At 38.9% G+C, this 19,407-nt stretch overlaps 1 protein-coding gene across 1 annotated transcript; it reads left to right on the forward strand.

Moving 5' to 3' along the window:
- The first annotated feature begins 501 nt into the window (after positions 1–501).
- Positions 502–19,078, forward strand: OSGEPL1 (O-sialoglycoprotein endopeptidase like 1). The gene is made up of 11 exons (XM_067470958.1): positions 502–665; positions 4,970–5,006; positions 6,304–6,412; positions 6,586–6,722; positions 9,196–9,446; positions 10,945–11,332; positions 13,854–14,058; positions 14,140–14,288; positions 15,061–15,191; positions 16,100–16,171; positions 17,471–19,078. The coding sequence occupies exons 4-11, from the start codon at positions 6,699–6,701 to the stop codon at positions 17,562–17,564; spliced, it is 1,314 nt and encodes a 437-aa protein (XP_067327059.1). The 5' UTR covers positions 502–665; positions 4,970–5,006; positions 6,304–6,412; positions 6,586–6,698; the 3' UTR covers positions 17,565–19,078.
- Positions 19,079–19,407: the final 329 nt, after the last annotated feature.

Below are 19,407 nucleotides of genomic sequence, written 5' to 3' on the forward strand. Positions count from 1 at the left end.
GCATTCTGAACTCCACTAACGATGGAATTGAATCAACTTTGGCATACAGAACTCCCATGACCAATGGAAAACACTGGAAGGGTTTGGTGGGCATTGACCTTGAGTTTGGGAGTTGTAGTTCACCTACATCCAGAGAGCACTGTGGATTCACACAATGGTGGATCTGGACCAAACTTGGCACGAATACTCAATATGCCCAAATGTGAACACTGGTGGAGTCTGGGGAAAATAGACCTTGACATTTGTGGGTTGTAGTTGCTGGGATTTATAGTTCACCTACAATCAAAGAACATTCTGAACTCCACCTACGATAGAATTGGCTCAAACTTCCCACATGGAATTCCCATAACCATCAGAAAATACTGTGTCTTCTGATGGTCTTTGGCGACCCCTCTGACAACCCCTCACGACCCCCTCAGGGGTCCCGACCCCCAGGTTGAGAAACACTGCAATAGACCCTTGTGCCCTCTTTTGGCTTGACTTCTATCTGCTTCAGGAAGTTGCACTGGAGCCCCTGAGGATTCTATTGGTCCGTCCTCGCTCACGTGGTCTCAAAGGAGAAGGGAGGGGGGAGCGCCGCCGGGAGCGTCCTTCCTCCGTCATTTCGCCCACAACAGAACCCAAGCGGCGCGAGGAAGCTTTGTGGGCGGGGCACCGAGCGAGAGGTAATGAGAAGCGTGCGCGTGGGGAGAGGGAAAGAGAAGGAAAGGAACGCTCTGAAGAGAAGGAATAGCTGTTTGCAAGGGTAGGAGGGGGACTCGCGCTCTCGGGATCTGAGGCTCGCGCCCGTCTCGCGCCGCTTCTTGCTGCGCATGCGCTAAGTTCAATTAAGAGACACCACACAGCCATGTCATTTTGCCACCTCAGACAGACAGTATCATAGGGGTTTCTTAGTCAAAGGTTCTGCCCATTCTGAGTGGAAATAATAGGGAATTTATAATCATGTTTTACTAGTATAAGCTGTTCTTTTGAAAGGTGAACTGCTGTGGCTCTATGGGGATGTGCAGTTTGATGAAGCATCAGCATTCTTTGACAGAAAAGGCTATCTAGTCCTTTTATGACTACAACTCCCAGTGTGGCTGGAAAAAAAAAGCCAGTGGGATTTTGGTCTTCATCAATAGGAGTCTAGTGTCTAGATCCAGGGAAGTCATGCTACCCCTCTATTCTGCCTTGGTTAGATCACATCTGGAATATTGTGTCCAATTCTGAGCACCACAACTGAAGGGAGATATTGACAAGCTGGAATGTGTCCAGAGGAGGGCGACTAAAATGATCAAGGGTCTGGAGAACAAGCCCTATGAGGAGCGGCTTAAAGACCTAGGCATGATTAGCCTGCAGAACAGAAGGCTGAGAGGAGACATGATAGCCATGTATAAATATGTGAGTGGAAGTCATAGGGAGGAGGGAGCGAACTTGTCTTCTGCTGCCCTGGAGACTAGGACGCTGAGCAATGGCTTCAAACTACAAGAAAGGAGATTCCACTTGAACATTAGGAAGAAATTCCTGACTGTGAGAGCTGTTCAGCAGTGGAACTCTCTGCCCCGGAGTGTGGTGGAGACTTTTTCTTTGGAAGCTTTTAAACATCTGTCAGGGGTGCTTTGAATGCAGTTTTCCTGCTTCTTGGCAGGGGGTTGGACTGGATGGCCCACGAGGTCTCTTCCAACTCTATGATTCTATGAAAGTGCTGTCAAACTCATTAATTCTCATTAACCCCCTTTGAGGTTCATCAGAGACAAGACCATCCTTCAGCACTGGGCATGATGACAGGCTGACAGGAATTGCAGTCCACTTCTTGATGTCTGTATCTTCCGGCAACTGTTGACTTCTAATGATCCCATACATTTCATAGCCAAGGAATACTCAGGGGTGGTTTTGCCTGTTCTGACTGTCAACAATAGTAAATTAAGGATAATTTCTTCCTACAATAAGTCTTTTTTTTAAACTTCTGAAAATTTTCAAATTCACCAGAGGCGTGATAGGAGGTGTGGCCATTGTTACTGCTGTTATAGATTCTGCTTACGTTTCCTTCTGAGTTAAAAAGGTTCATTAAAAGTTTCTTTGCATCCATGTACATACCTTCAAGTTATCTGCCAGCTTATTCATTTATTAAAGGATTTTTGGGGCAACATAGTGTACAAACTAACAGCCATATATTTTTTAGAAAAGGCAACAGTCACTCTAAAATTTCATTCCAGCATCTAGACATTAATATGGAGATCAGGAGTCCTCATAATATATCACAGCTTCAACCCAGAATGTATTTCTGCAGTTCTTGATTAGAAGGGGCAGCATTAGTAAGTTTACTATGATTCATGCAATCTATAACAAAGGTTATTTATTTCTTTAAGATATTTCTATCCCGCCTTTTTCAAGCCTGAAGGTGACTCAAGGCGGCTTACAAATTGGCAGCAATTTGATGCCATAACAATCCACAATATTCAATTAAAACATTTAAAACAGCGTTTTAAAATCAATATAAAATCAATACAATACAAAAACCATTAAAATATACAATAATTAATGTCTTCCTGTTAATCTCTTTCCAGTAACATCGTCTAAGCCACTCCATGTTTCAAACTTACATAATTCCGTGTTTGTCTATTGCACTGCATTTCCAAAGGCTTGTTCAAAGAGCCAGTTTTTTTACTTTTTTCAGAAGGTCAGAAGGGAGGGGGCCAATCTAATATCCCTAAGGATGGAGTTCCACAGCCCAGGGCCACCACTGAGAAGGCCCTGTCACTCGTCCCCACCAAATGCACCTGCGAAGAAAATGGGATCGAGAGCAGGGCCTTCCCAGACGATCTTAAGCTCCTAGATGGTTGATAGGGAGAGATACATTCGGACAGGTAAGCTGGGCCGGAACCGTTTAAGGCTTTATAGGCTAAAGCCAGCACTTTAAATTGTGCCCAGTAGCAAACTGGCAGCCAGTGGAGTTGGCACAACAGAAGAGTTGTGTGCTCCATGAGCACTGCTCCAGTTAGCAACCTGGCTGCCGCCTGCTGAACCATTTGAAGCTTCCGAACAGTCTTCAAAGGCAACCCCACATAGTCTAAAGAGTTGGGGGAAGGCTAGACAACACAATTATAATATTATGACATTAAAATACGTATATAATTACAGACTCTCAGGGCCCTTCCACAGTTATATAACCCAGAATATCAAGGCAGAAAAACTCACAATATGTACTTTGAACTGGGTTATCTGAGTCTAGGCAGTTTATATTCCAGTTCAAAGCCGATAATGTGGGTTTTTATTCAGCAGTGTGGAAGGGGCCTCAGTTAACTGGCACCCATAGGGATTGGTAGATGCTGGATATATGTAGTTTCTAGTTGCTCGAGAGTTACTATTGAAAATAGCCCCAATTAGTGCTATATTCCATACTGTACCATGCTATAAAATCTATATTGGATTAATACTAATATTGAAATACAGTGATTAAAAACAAACCAAGGCAATTAAGAACAAACTTAATGTGTTGTTTTGATGCTAAACATGGGTTAGTTCAAACAGCACAAACTAACGTGAACAGCATGAGCCAGCACAAGTCTTTGTGTTTTACTGAAGCCACAAGCTTACCTATTGTATTTAATTTCCATTGCTTACTGGATTTAATTTGTCAATGTAATTTGGGGGGGGGGGGGGGGGGGTTCTGTCTCATGTGCCAGAACAACTTAGGGCCCTTCAATACAGCCATATAACCCAGAATATCAAGGCAGGAAATTCCACATTATATGCTTTGAACTGGGTTATCTGAATCCACACTGCCATATATTTCAGTTCAAAGCAGATATTGTTGGATTTCCTAACTTCATATTCTGGGTTATATGGCTGTATGGAAGGGCCCTTGGCTGGCTTTGAATAGTATATACAGGCAGTCCCCAAATTACAAACGCCTGACTTACAAATGGGTGAGACAACAGCAAGTGAGAGAAAGCTGCCCCTCGGAAGGGAAATTCACTCCTGAAAAAGTTACTATCATGGAGAAAAGATGTCTTCACGGAAGCTTTATCAGTAATCGTTGTTTCCACAACAAGCCATTTTTTTCAAAATCCAATTGTCAGAGGGACAGAAATCTTCTGAACAAGGGCACAGGCAGCAGAACAAATACCACATGGGTACAAACCTTACTCTATGCTATCCAAAGCTAAAATATATGTATTTTTGGCTGGAGTTACACTTTAAAAAGTGTACCTGTTCTGACTGACATACAAATTCAACTTAAGAACAAACCTCTTGTTTGTAACATGGGGCCTGCCTGTATATCATTTGTCATTCTTTCATTGGTGGCAAAATGTCCTGAAGCAGCCCTGACAAGGAAATTTCATGACAACTGTATATTACAGGTGAGTTGTCTAAAGAAGTAACCTTCCTAAGGTCTACTGTACCTTTGGTTACATGTCTTCTATGCCACATGGAAGGTGGGGCCAAAGATTAAGGTATTAGAGGCACAACTGGTCAAACAAGAACAACAAAGTCTTAATCCTCAATAAATATTTTGATTCAGAGGAATGATCTGCCATCTCTTTGCTGCATCAAGCATAACAGCGCCTTAAAGACTGGCATAAACTCTTGTGGGTTTAATGTCACTTCGTTACACCTTCATTTAGTATATTCTAGTCCACTAAAGCTTGTGTTTGTGTATGTGCCTAAAGTGGCCTGTTGACATATAGCAAGGCTGCGCTACTTGTCAGTAGTAAGGTGCCAAAATTAAATAGGCTACATTAAAATCTCTTTGGGCTGCAGATAGGATTTTAGCGCCTCACTCCAGGCTTATGAGAGCAAGCCGTGACGCGGCTTTTTTGGACTGGCCTTGACATTTGGATTACTCCTTATGCATGTTGAGTATACCTTATCCAAAGTGATTGAGACCAGAAGTGTTTTGGGTTTGGGGGATTTTGGAATACTCATTTTTGCGATACATCCCTTAATGATGAAATGAGACTCATGTCTAAATTTATTTATGTTTCAGATGATGTTACACATATATTGTAGAACGGTGATTGAAGGTAAATTTATATGATATTTATATTATTTTTCTGTATGAAACAAAGTTTGTCTACATCAAACCATTGGAAAGCAAAGGTGTCACTATCTCAACAAGCCATGTGTAAAATTTTGGATTTTGGGATGTTTGAATTTCAGAATTCTTAGTAAAGGATGTTTGGGTTGTATGTCCCAGCCTCTCTTGATTAGATTAGAAGCATCTAACCATGTTTATAAGATTTGGGAAGCAAATTTAAGAGTTCACTTTACATGTTAAAGTTAGATTGTGATTTGGCTTTTTTGTCCCCTCTGCTCTTGTACAAGAGGAGATGAGTTGATTTGCTCTGCCTTCTTGAATGCATTTTCAGTCATTTAATTTAACCCCAATATCTATTGTGTTTAGCCTATTGTTTTTCCTCACACAGTTGGTTTCTGTCATACCAGGTTTTGTCTCAATGCTCTTCAGCTTCAAGACTGTACAGACTTATCTAGACATGTTTAGGATTGTGATTTATGTGATGTCAAATAATGCACAGCTAAGCAAAACATAGTTGTACATAACAGCATTCCTTTAGACGCTGCCAAATATGTGTTGCTCAGCTTCCCTTGTGTGGGCATGTACTTCTTGGATGTGTGACAGCATCTTGGCTTGAACTGAACCAAAACTCATTGAAACCTCAAAACCATGATATTTTTGGCATGTGCATATGGCATTACAGGATGGAGGAAGCACTGCTTTGTGCTCTTCACTGTGTGTGCTCTGAGATTAATACCATGCCTCTGGGGCTAATTAAGAAAAGTAACACAACAAATTGCCATCAGAGTTTACATGCTAATAAATAATAGAGCAAGCAAAGAAACCTGACATTGTGTTTTTCCCCCATCATTTAAGATGTGGAAGAGATAAATCATGGGAAACAGAGTCCACCTCCCTTTGTTGACTATCCTGCTATTTCTGTTGTGTTAAATGCGCAAACATACATTTTAGGTTGGCTTTTCTTCCCAAGCTGCCTTTCCTCTTAAATCTCCATTCACTGTAGGAGCTTTTTTTTTAAGCAGACAGTCTCCATTTTCATTAGGGAAGGATGTTTTTAGTCTTGAGGAAAGGGGCTTCTTGGTACAGATAAGAAGTGAGATTTAAATCTTTCTCTCTTGCATACAATGGCCCTGATCCACATCGGGGTGCTACCTGCTTAGTTCAGAGTAAAAAGGCAAAGTAGTGTACTGTGTACACTGAGGTATTTCACATGGTAATAAACAGGATTTTTATTTATACCAGTTTATGGTATTACATTTGTATTGCTCTTTGCATTATTCCAGATCTTTATCAAGCTATTTCTTCCTCGGTCCAGGGCTGTGAAATGTAAAACTTGCACTGGAAAGCTTTAAAAGAAAACACCAATCTTGCATCATGTTTCTTCTTGCACAGGTAAAAACTGCATTTGTCTTCCATACATGCAGGTCAACTTTCTTTTACTTTCAGATGCTTGGTCTATCTCAAAGTATGACTTACCATAATTGAATTAGGAGATGATATATTTTCCTATCAGTTCTTGAATCATAGCAAGTTACCCTTCTGCAATAGTCTGAAATGTTTTCCAGGTGATGTGATGGAGTTTATTTGTTGTGTATTGATCACATCCTACCACGGATCCTGGATACAGAAGGAAGCATTCAGCTAACTGGGGTATTAAAATTCCACGTTGAACACAAAAATGATAACATTGTTTACAAATTGGGTATGTTTATTTTGTATCACATGGGCATGTTTATTTTGTATCAATTGTCACTACAATATAACAGGCATAAACTGGTTAAATTTTTTATTCCTTGCTGTCATAAAACAGTTCCAGAACAATTTTCAAAATAATAATATTTAGCAAAATACCTCCACAGCTGCACAAAAACAAACTGCCATCATTATTAGCAGCCATTAGCATTGGCATACTACAACAAGTAGTACTGGTTATACAGTACTATCCAATAAGAGGCTATGACATTTATACAATCATACTCCTAGAGGTATCCACGAAAGCAAGGAGAAAGCACTGCAAATTTTGTTTTAGCTGAAGATATTGCTCCCATGTATTTCCTTAGATGCAAGAAAACTATAATATTCAAGTAACTTTGAGAAAGGACATCTGACTCCTGCTCAGCAAATGAATAATAATGATGATGATTGATCTTTTAAAGGCCCCAAAAATATTGGCCTAAATCTAATTGATAAACTGAAATAGAATAGACCCATTGAGTCAAGTTCCAACAATAAATTAACATTTGCATAAATCCAATTGATTTACTGGGTCCACTCTGGTTGGAACTAGCATTTGGATGTGGCTTAAAATAAATTAAATTATTCCCTTTTCACTTGGAATCCTGGCTTTGGTTCTGAAAGAAGAAAAAAAAACCTTTGCATTGGATTTGTTTCAAAATCTGATGGCAGATGCAGCAAATAAATAGCTGATCCTTGGAAAATTAAAGATATGTTGCTTAATGTGTAGAAACTGTTTTTAAAAGCCTAGATATGGATTTTAAAATGATGGGTGCAAATAATGGGTGCAACTCAGTGATAATGATAATAATAATAATCAACTTTATTTATACCCTGCCACCATCTCCCCCAACGGGAACTTGGGCGGCTTACATGAGGCCAAGCCCAAACATTAAAGTACAATAAAATAAAAACCAAAACACAAGCAACAACACAAAAGTACACAAAACATATGCATACAATAAGCAATATACAAATACAATATCCACAATCACAATGACAATGAGCGGGCCGCATGTACAAGAGAAAATGGTAATTCTCAGGGTGAGATAAAAGAGCAGCAGATTTGTGAGGGAGAGCTCATGAAGAAACGGGATTTTTTTAAAAAAAGGCCTTCATACAAGGGGGGGAAGTACACTCCAGGGACAATAGCGTTGAGTGGAGCAATAGTTTAAGGTTGTGTGACTACTCTCTAAAGCACAACGGAATAGCCAGGTTTTAATATTCTTTTTAAAAGTTTCCAAGTGATGACTTTTTAGAGCATATTTCCTGGGAAAGGTTGGAGAGGGGAGAAGGAATGAAATTCTTATTTCACAAGCACAGTATGCTCTCATGATCCTGGCTATTGCCCAATGTGTTTATCAAACAGGTTCTTGCATTATGTTATTGGAAATGTGAGATCAAGATCAGCACTACTAAAAATGTGGTTCATTGTTGGTCCATGAGCTATTTGCTGCCAGTTCTCAGTATGTTTCCAGGAAAGAATGAAAGAAACAGCTATAGTCGGTGGGCACAAATATGGTGCTCAGTCTCTGGTGTATAAAGGGAAAACTATCTGTCCCCCCTCACATGAGAAAGCTTAAGAACCACTTCTGTAGGGAAGCGAATGTAAGATGTGTAGAACATGATTTATTTTTTAATCAGGTAAGACATTTATTTATTTATTTACTGTATTTGTATACCGCCTTTCTCAGCCAATCGGCAACTCAAGGCGGTTTCCAACAAATCAGTACATATAAAAACATAATACAGATTAAAATATTAAACAATATAAAACAATATAAAGCAATAATTATTAAACAATATAAAACAATATAAAGCAATAAAAACAACCTAATTAGCATGTCATTATTATCAAGCATTGTCCAGTTCCATTATCAAACCGTTCGATTTCCTATATTGGCCACTCTGCATTTGTTAATGCTTGCCATGTTTTAACTTGCCTCCGAAATGTTAAGAGGGAGGGAGCAGATTTAATCTCCCTAGAGAGGATGTTCCATAGCTGAGGGGCCACATAGATTCATGGTCTTTTAGTCTCAGTTCCCTATCTGCTTTTCTGCCGGGGAATGTTAGTACCACAAAGTCACATGTCACATATATTGGTTGCAACCACATTGACATGAGTGTCCATAACAGGAATTCGCATGAGACACATGTCTGTAAAAAATGGCTTCTGAGAGGTAGAGGGAATGTTCCTATGTGTGCCTGTCCATATGGTTGATGCCTGCTTTCAGGTAAATGTTTCCAGTATAGCTGTGCACTTTATATTCTATGAATCCTATCACATTGGGTAGCAGCTCCACACACCATTCCAGGCATCATAATTTCTCTTGTAACCAGGAGATGGGTTCTGTTAGAACAACTTTCTTGTTTTGTATGAAGCAGAGAGCCTGAGCAAGTTAATAACCACTAGGAAGTCTAAACTTTTTTTTTTTGTACAGTTCCTTTTTAGGCATAATCATCTATGGAAATCTTTAGCGGTGAGCAGTTTGGGAGGAATAATGTCTAAGTACCCAAAATATTGCTGGATAGATCATTTGAGAAGGATCTCTCTTCACTGTGGGAATTGCTCTTCTACTAGAATAGTTCTTGGGATAGAAACTAGCTGTGATGATACAGGAGCTGCTGTGGTGGATGAAACTGGCAACATTTTAGGAGAAGCACTACATTCTCAAAATGAAGTTCATTTAAAGTAAGTAAGTTTAAAAATGATTACACTATATAACATAATTTTTGTTCCTGGGCCATAAATGTCATTTCCTAATTGGTTCCAATAGAAAAACATTGAAAAGGTTTTTGCAAGACATCCTGAAGCACATTTTGCTACAGTTTTTCAATGAATATTTCATTAGAGTCTCAAACAATTCAACATAGTTTGTGGCAGCCACAAAAACAAAGTTTCTGGAGTAGACAAACTACTTTCAAATTAAATACTGCACAATTAAACAGGAAACAACTCTTTCAAACAAGGAACATTTCTTTTTTCAAATTTTGTTACAAAGTGTTTGCTGTGTTGTTGATTATCTGCATCAGAGTTTTTAAAATAGATGTGCTGACAATAAATCCATGTCTTTTAAAGATTAGAATATCTAGCATCCTTGGGAATGATTATTTTTTACTATATGAAACATTTTTTGGAAAAATCCTGCAGTAGAAAATACTCTATAACAGCAGGAGAATCCAGTGGGGAAACATTGCATAAGTAACATCTCAGTCTATACTCTTCTTGGCAAATATGGAAAGAACAACACAAAATGCCTTTCTTAGAATGTATCATCTAGAAGTTTGTACAGTTCAACTTTGGCTTTCCTTTATTGAGAAAAAGTTCAGTAATATCTATTATTACATCCTTCACTACACAAGGCCTCTGAGTTTTATGAATAAATAGGCCACATTGTACACCTTCTCTTTGATTGATGCATGCAAGACTCAGATTGTTTCTAGATTTATGGGTCAAAATAAGAGCCGTAATTGGCTATGGACGTTAAAATTGATATTCTAGCTGCACCCATTTATCGAGACATCTAAACTGGCTTCCTTGATTACATCACATTTGAATTACTATAATGCATTTTTCATTAAAGGTTTCAAAACAACAGGTCAGAAATGATGTAGCCAGATTGCTGACTGACGCAGGCTATAGGGAATCATATATTCCATTGGTTGAGAATCCATTTCCAAGCAAAACTCAGGTCCCTTCTACACTGTCCTTGTATCCCAGGATCCAATCCCAGATTATCTTCTTATCCCAGATTATCTAGCAGTGGAGACTCATATAATCCAGTTCAAAGCAGATAATCTGGCTTCAGATCCTGGGATATAGGACAGTTTAGAAGGGACCTGAAACATCCTTGATTGGGGCACGCAGAATTCAGCTTTGTAGAAGTATTTGCAGTTCACAATGTAGCGTCAATATATGACAGCAGACTAAAAAGGTACAAGGAAATACAACAATTCTCCTAGAAAGCCATCTAAAGGAGCATAACTGATAGTTATCTCATTGCTGTAACTGGCTTGGAAGCCCAGACAGAGCCAGAGAGAGGGAGGCCTTACTGAAACAGTAGACTATACAAACAACTGAGTAAGAGAAGTTAGGGGGGAAAAGAATGACAAGGCAGGATATTAACATCTACATTTGAGTTTTAAAGTGGAGCCAACTAATTGTTATGTCTGTGTTTACTTTTAATTAGGACAGGTGGAATTATTCCTCCTGTAGCACAACAGCTTCACCAAGAAAACATTGAGAGGATAGTACAGCAAGCACTTTCTCTCAGTGGCGTTTGTGTGGATGAGCTCTCTGCTATTGCGACAACTGTGAAACCAGGGCTTGCTCTGAGCCTTGGAGTTGGGTTGAACTACAGTCTAGGACTGGTACAGAAATACAAGAAGCCCTTCATCCCTATCCATCATATGGAGGCACATGCGCTGACTGTTAGACTGACCGACTCTGTAGAGTTTCCATTCCTGGTCCTTTTGCTGTCTGGAGGTCATTGTATATTGGCAGTAGCACAAGGAGTAGCGGATTTTCTTCTCCTTGGACAGACTTTGGACATTGCACCAGGGGACATGCTGGATAAGGTAATTCAGTTAGCATGGGCCAGTCTAGCTAGAAAACTACTCTGTATTAATTTTAACTTAAATTTTCCTTTTCATAAAAGCATACGACTATATTGAGAGAATTCTGCTTTCTCAGGAAATGCTTGTGGAAATGTTTCTTTCATAAGATTTTGTTGAGCTACATGGTGGTTTTTGCAAGTTTATTCGATAAGGGATGAATATTATAACTGCCATATCGTAGACTGGAGAAGCCACTGACCTTCTCTCACAAATTTCCTGATACCTGGGAGAAAACAAAAAACTAAGTGAAAGAAGGATCCTTTTCCTCTTCTGCTGCCTGCTGCTTCTACATACTAGGCCATAATTATGGATTGATTCTAATTATTCCATACTCAACAGTGGCTGATACAGAACGCCCCTCATCAAGAACTCCACTCATCAAGGCTGTTCATAGAATCATAGAGCTGAAAGAGACCACATGGGCCATCTGGTCCAACCTTTTGCTATTCAGGAAAGGCACAATCAAAACACCCCTACAGATGGCCACCCAGCCTCTGTTTAAAAGCCTCCAAGAAATTAGTTTCTACTACATTCCAAGGCAGAGAGTTCAACTGTTGAATAGCTCTTACAGTCATGAAGTTCTTCCTAATGTTCAGGTGGAATCTACTTTTCTGTGATTTGAACCCATTGCTCCAAGTCCTAGTTTCCAGGACAGCAGAAAACAAGCCTGTTCCCTCTTTCTTATGGCATCCTTTCACATATTTATACATGGCGATCATGTCTCCCTTCAACTGTCTCTTCTGTAGGCTAAACATATCCAGTTCTTAAAGACGCGCCTCATAGGGCTTGGTCTCTAGACCTTTGATCATTTTGGTTTCCCTCCTCTGGGCACCTTCCAGCTTGTCAATATCTCTTTTGAACTGTGGTGCCCAGAATTGGACACAGTTTTCCAGGTGAGGCCTAACCAAAGCTGAATAGAGAGGCACCATGACTTCCCTCGATCTAGACATCATTGGCTTTTTTTAGCTGCTGCATCACACTCATGGCTTATGTTCAGCTTGTTGTCTATGAAGACTCCAAGATCTTTTTCTTACATTTGTCCTTGTTGAAATTCATTTTGTTAGTTTTGGCCCAGCTCTCTAGGACATTTTGAATTCTGACCCTATCCTCTGGAGGGTTAGCTATCCCTCCTAATTTGGGGTCATCTCCAAACTTGATAAGTGCGCCCTCTAAACCTTCATCTAAGTCAATAAAATGTTGAACAGTACTGGGCCCAGGACTGAATTCTGTGGCACTCCACTAGTCACTTATTTCCAGGATGAAGATGATCCATTGGTGAACACCCTTTGGTTCATTCACTTAACCAACTACAGATCCACCTAACAGTAGCATTGCCTAGCCCACATTTGACTACTTTGTTTGCAAAAAGGTCATGGGGGACATTGTCAAAGACCTTACTGAAATCAAGATATCAAGATATGCTATATTCACAGCATTCCCTGCATCTACTAAGCTTGTAACTTGAAAAAGAGATAAGATTACTGTGGCATGACTTTTTTTTTTTAAATACATGTTGAGTTTTAGTAATGACAGCATTCCTTTCTGAGTGATTGCAGACTTCCTCCTTAATGATCTGCTCCAGGATTTTTCCTGGTATTGATGTCAGGCTGACTGGACGGCAATTGTTCGGGTCCTTCTTTTTTCCGTCCTCCAGTCTGCTGGGACTTCTCCTGTTCTCAGAGATTATTGCCGGTGGTTCTGTTGATCTAGCAAAATGTGGGAACAGTTTTTCTTCCCCAGGAGGCCCTCATGCTTTCATCACCTCCAGCCAAGCTGAAACTCAGAGGAGACAGCTAGACTCTTGTTCTCGTGATTCATGTACTGATAATGACTTGTGTTTCCTCAATGTTAGTATCTTGAATCACACATATAAATAAGAGATGGAGAACCTTTGTCCTTCCACATGCTCATGAATGACCACTCCCATTATACCTCATCATTGGCTACCAGCCAGAACAGTCCATGTACTGTTAACTAGGTCTGCCAAACAACTTTTTTATTGTTACTGTTTTCAACAGTAGCAGAGAAGATTGCATGCCATGTCACACATGTATCCCTATCATTGCATATCATGTCACACATGTATCCATATCATTTGTTGTTGCCATGTCACTTCAGGTTGTTTCCAACTTATGGGGATCTCAAGGCAGCTGTATCAACATGGTTTTCTTGGCAGGATTTAATGAAAGAGGAATTTGCTTTCGCCTTCCTTTGTGGCTGAGAGGAAATGATTTGCCCAAGGTCACCCAGTTGGTTTCCATAACTAGGCAGAGATTTAATTCCTGGACTCTAGATTTGTAGTCCAGCGTTCAAGCCATGACACCAAACTAGCAAAGACATAAATAAATAAATAAGTTATTTAAGATTAAAAAAATATTTTTCCTTGTTAAAAATTTATTTAGGATGCCCCTCTGCTAATTAATCCCATTAACTGTCTTAAAAATCTAACATGTATGTTTACTGTTTCTGTTTTTTTTTAAAGGTATCTAGAAGACTTTCTTTACAAAAGCACCCAAATTGCTCTGGTTTGAGTGGCGGGAAAGCAATAGAAAAACTGGCCCAACAGGGAAATGGACTGTATTATAAATTCAAAATCCCTATGGAACGACATGCTGACTGCAACTTCTCCTTTGCTGGTCTTCAAAGCCAGGTTACTAGAATGATTGAACAGAAAGAAAGGACAGAAGGTATTTTCCTGAATCGTTCTAGTTGAAATTGTGAATGTGGTACGTATGTTTGGAAAACCCTTTTGACCATAATTTCTGCAGGCCTTCAGGAAGATCAGCTACTGTCCTGTGTCTCAGACTTTGTTGCTTCAGTCCAGTATGCGGTCACTGCTCACATTGCTAAGCGAACACACCGGGCCATCCTCTTCTGCAGAAGGAAGTGTATCTTACCACAGAAGAATGCAACTTTGGTAAACACGTGTTTTCCTAATATGTATGTTCATGTATCAGACATTTAGGCTGGCATATAATTGAATACTTTGCCATAAACCAGTCTTAACTCAGTTTGAAGTGGAAGGGGAGAAGTTGCACATAAAGATTGTTTTGAAAAAACAGGATTCTTTTGGAACAAAAAGTAACAGTGAGAAACAGAGAAGGATAGAGCTAGGAGGGAGAAGGGAAAGTAAAGGGGGAAAGGGGATTTGATTGCATGTGTGAAAGTTTAACTTAATTATTATGGTCCACTATAAAACTCCTGGTACAGAATAATCAAACATGGCGCTCTGCTTTTTCTGTGTATGTATAACATTCATAGATATCTATAACAACAAATACAAAAACTGCAGATTGCAAATCACAATTTCTATATTACAGGAAATTCTTCATTAAATGTAACGTGGGAACATTAACACAATTAATTAGTAACTGTTTATAAATGAAAGATAGTTTATCAATATTTTGTCAACACAATAAAACGTAAGCTTCCAAAATAACAATTGCTATATACCAGGAGATTCTTCATAAGTACATGACGTCAGAAATAGTAACTCAAATATTGTTAAATGCAATATAATGAGATTTGTAATATCTTCTTTGGGTGTTATTCTTATCTATAATGCTTGGATTCACTAAATAAGAAATATAGCAACATACATATCTATTGTCTGTATGTTGCTTTATTTCTTATTTAGTGAATCTAAGCATTATAGATACATTTCCTTTGACTTTCAACACTCTTTTCAGGTTGTTTCAGGAGGTGTTGCAAGTAATCAGTATATTCGCAAAGCTCTGCAGATCGTAGGAAATGCCACTGACACCAACGTGACATGTCCCCCGCCAAGGCTCTGCACCGACAATGGGATCATGATCGCATGGTAAGTGAGAATGTTTCCTTCTGAATGAGTAGCACAGTTATGGAGCAACATGGTGAAGCTGGAGACACCATTTTTGTAGTAGTGTTACAGCAAATTTTGGGATTAAAAGACCCCTCCAAATATAGGAAATCAATCAACCTGTAATTTGGGCACTCTGCAAAATGGATAGGGGGAGAAACTCCTTGAAAATAGTTTCCTAAGATACAGTTTTTTCTACAGCAACTTGAACAGCAATTTATAACCTTGCTTATTTAAGCTCTGTTGATTGGCTATGAAAAATGGCTTTACATCATTATAGAATAACCCCACTATACTTATTCATCAGGAAAAAAATCCAAATAACCAATTAGCATACAATTACTCATATACTGTATGTATGTAATAAATATCTTTTCTGGTTTTTTTTCTAATTGCTCCTGTACTAGACACAAGAAGGAACGTCTTAGGAGAAGTTCTTTCAAGTTCTTTTACTCATATATTTCTATCCTTTTTTCTTTGCCTTAACAGATTGAGAACACAGCTTTCTCCTCTCTGCGCCTTTTAAAATTTTCCCTGTGCTTTCTTCTAAAAATGGTACCCCGTGGGCCTCTGTTTACCAAACAGAAATGTAAATTCATAGCACAGTCAGTAGTACATTGTTTCATTGTAGGAAAATATGTATTCTCTGATACGGTCTCCAGTTGAATGATTATAAGCTTGAAAGAAGGATATCTTAGAGAAACACAAAACCCTGTCAGAGCTTGACTAAAAATTATCTCCAAGTTATTATACTAATGTATGCAATGCTTTTGATACGAAATAAATATCTCCAAGTTACATCATTATGATTGTACAGCATTCACAGTCATGTGAGAAAGAAATGAACTGGTTGGTTATAGATATTTTACATAAGTATTCTCTCTCTTTAGGAATGGTATTGAAAGACTTTCTGCAGGATTGGGTATTTTTCATAATACAGAAGGCATAAGATATGAACCAAAGTAAGTTAACTACATTTATCAATTTGTCTCAGTGTTGTTAGCTCCAGTCTCCGTGTAGTAATGTCATGCAAGTATATTCCTGCTCATGTAAATAAATTTTGGTTTACTTTCCTCTTCCCTTCCTATCACTCCCAATATACATCTGAAATCTTGGATTTCAGAAGAGCCTCCAACCCTCCATATGAAACCTGTTGATAGCATGTGACTGGATACTTCTAGCACACTCTTTATCACAATGTAAAAGAAGGAAAATTGGGGGGGGGGGTTCCTCTCTTTTCTTCTTTCATTTTTTCTCCTTATGTAGCTTTTCATCTGTTCTTCTAATGGCATAGTTATAATTCTAAACTTGGAAACATTATATAGAGACTGCCATTTTTAGAAAAAAAGAAAATGGATGTTTTTAGTCTGTCAGTGCTTTTTTCTGGGTTCCTAGCCATGTTTCTGACTTTTTCACTCCCAGAGAAATAATTCCAGATCCTTGCTGGGACTATGTTTGCAGACTCTGATTCAAAGTTAAAGAGGGCTAACAGAACTTCTCATTCTCAATTAAAACATTTTGGTGTAACTCCCCCCCCCCCCGAGAAACTGCAAGTTGCTTCTGATGTGAGAGAATTGGCTGTCTGCAAGGACGTTGCCTAGGGGACGCCCAGATGTTTGATGTTTACCATCCTTGTGAGAGGCTTTTCTCATGTTCCCACATTGGGAGCTGGTGCTAACAAAGGGAGCTCAGCCTGCTCTCCCTGAATTCAAACCGCTTACCTGTCAGCACAATAGTTTAACCCATTGCGCCACTGGGCAGTAATTTCATTTGACAGAACCCTGAACCTTTGTTTGCTAGGACATCATTACAATATGGCAGAGTTTCTCTGCAAGCATGGAATCACTTCTGGATAACAGGGAGGGATCACATATTCAGATCTTCCATATTTTAGTAACTTCACACTGAGGGGGACCTAATCTATGATATGATGTTCCTAATCTATATTATTTCACATGCTTTTTTATTAACCTTTTTCTTATATAGTCTAATTATTCTGGAATCAATATACTCTTGAAATGTGTGGATACAGTGTAAGAACACAAAAAATATAGCAGTGCGGCATTGGATATGCTAGCTGAATTCTAGGTGCATGAAAGAATGGTAAGAAATATGTACATAGTATTCCTCATTGCTCATGAGATCCTACAGAAACCAACATATTTGTATTGATAAAGCCAGTGAATTGATTTGTGTACCTTATTATTTATAATATAACTATAAATGGCTTTATAGTAAAATTAATCAATTGTTTTTCCTAGAGCACCTCTTGGAATTGATATCTCGAACCAAGTCAAAGAAGCATCCATCCGAGTGCCAACACTAGATTTTACATCTGATATTCTGAAATACTAGTGAAAATTGAATGCTTTTACCGTCAGATGGATTTCCTCAAGAATTTTCTATCAGTTACATTCAACCTTACAACCTCTCTAATATACAGTTGCTGGGATATTGCATACTATCATAGAGATCTATTTTGGGTCTCACAATGAAAAGCTGAAATATCACAAACACAAAGAAATCACTTCTGAACATGGCATTGTCTCTCCTCTCTCGCGGTTTCCCGCCTTCAGTTGATCAAATGCAAATGAAAGATGTATTGCACTTTAATCTACATCTAAGAAGAGAAATTAATTCCTGGAACTGTTATTATCATGGGGAAAATGTGTCTCCACTGAAGCTTTATTACGAATCCTTGTTTCCACAACAAGCCAAATCTTTCAAAATCCAATTCTCACAGGGGCAGAAAGTGAGGTGAAATCTTCTGACAAGGGGCACAGACAGCAGAACAAACTCCACAGGTGTTTTAATCCTTTCCTATGCTATCCAACGATAGATAGATAGATAGATAGATAGATAGATAGATAGATAGATATCTGGAGTTACCCTTGAAAAAATTATCTATTCGGACTTGCATTGAAATTCAGCTGAAGAACAAACCTACAGGACCTATCTTGTTCATAACTTGAGGACTGTCTGTGTATTGTAATGTGGTACCTACCATGTAGGTAGAGGTGTTGCTTCATTTGTATGATGCTTATAGTGCAGTAATTCTGCATGCAGACCCACACTAGGCTGAGCCACAGAGCCCCTGAATTTCATCAATGTTGAGATCCACCATTGCTCTCCAGAGGTCTTGACATATTTGTTATATCACATGTTGTGGATATACACACTTCTTCCATCCTGCCCATTCTCTTTGGGCGCGGCAACATGGAATGGATGAATGTGGCATGAATGCAGCCAACCACTTTAACTGTAATGGCTGAATGCTTTGGAATATTGTAGTTTCACAAGGTCGTGAGCCTTCCCTGCCAAAGAGTGCTGGTGCCTCACCACTGCAATAGAGCCATGCCAGTTCAAGTGGTGTCAAACTGCATTCACTTTGCAGTGTAGACGCACCTCATGAGGCACAGTGGGATTCAGATTAAGTGAGGGAGGGGGCTTGTTACATTTTAATGGAAAGAGCATCCTGCTCTTTCCATTAAAATTAAAACTAATTTGAAAATATGTCTTCATGGTGATGACCCAGCTTTGTTTCCGGATTGAGTCCGATGCTTCTACGAGAAGGCACAAAAGACATATCTTACGTGAACCTTTGAACCTCCAAATATGGTAAAGGTTGAGACTGTCATCTAGGCATAATCTTGCATTATTTGGCTCATTTAAATCCATTTCTTTTCACAGTTTAATAGTATTCTTCTCACCTCCTAAAACTGGTCAAACTTAGAAGTGCTTAACTTTGCCCAGACAAATCTTTACAAATGTGTTAATAGGGAAAGTTATCACAATCTTATTGGCTGAAGTTTAACAAATCTGATATGCCCACACAGTTTTGTAATATTAAAACACAATTTAAAAAAGTATACGACTGGTTTCATCATTATCCTACATTGGCCAGTTTTGTCAGGTTTAGTAGAAATGAGATTGACATTGAAAGCCTTACCATATTTTCTCCTGGGTCAACTGTGGTTTGAGCATCAAAAGAACATTATGTAGCAGTAGCATCTGGTTTGGACATGGAAATAGCCAGTAATTTACCCTGGAGTAGGACATACAGTCTTAAATCCAATTGATAGTCCCAGATAGATTAGTCTCATTGAATCAAGTGCTGAAGATTATATCAATATCAACTCCATTGAGTTTGCTCTAGCTGGGACTAGCAATAAGGTGTAAGCAACTGACTCAGTGTAAT

The sequence above is a fragment of the Anolis sagrei genome, chromosome 1, assembly GCF_037176765.1.
Source record: "Anolis sagrei isolate rAnoSag1 chromosome 1, rAnoSag1.mat, whole genome shotgun sequence".
In the NCBI taxonomy this organism is placed as follows: Eukaryota; Metazoa; Chordata; class Lepidosauria; order Squamata; family Dactyloidae; genus Anolis; species Anolis sagrei.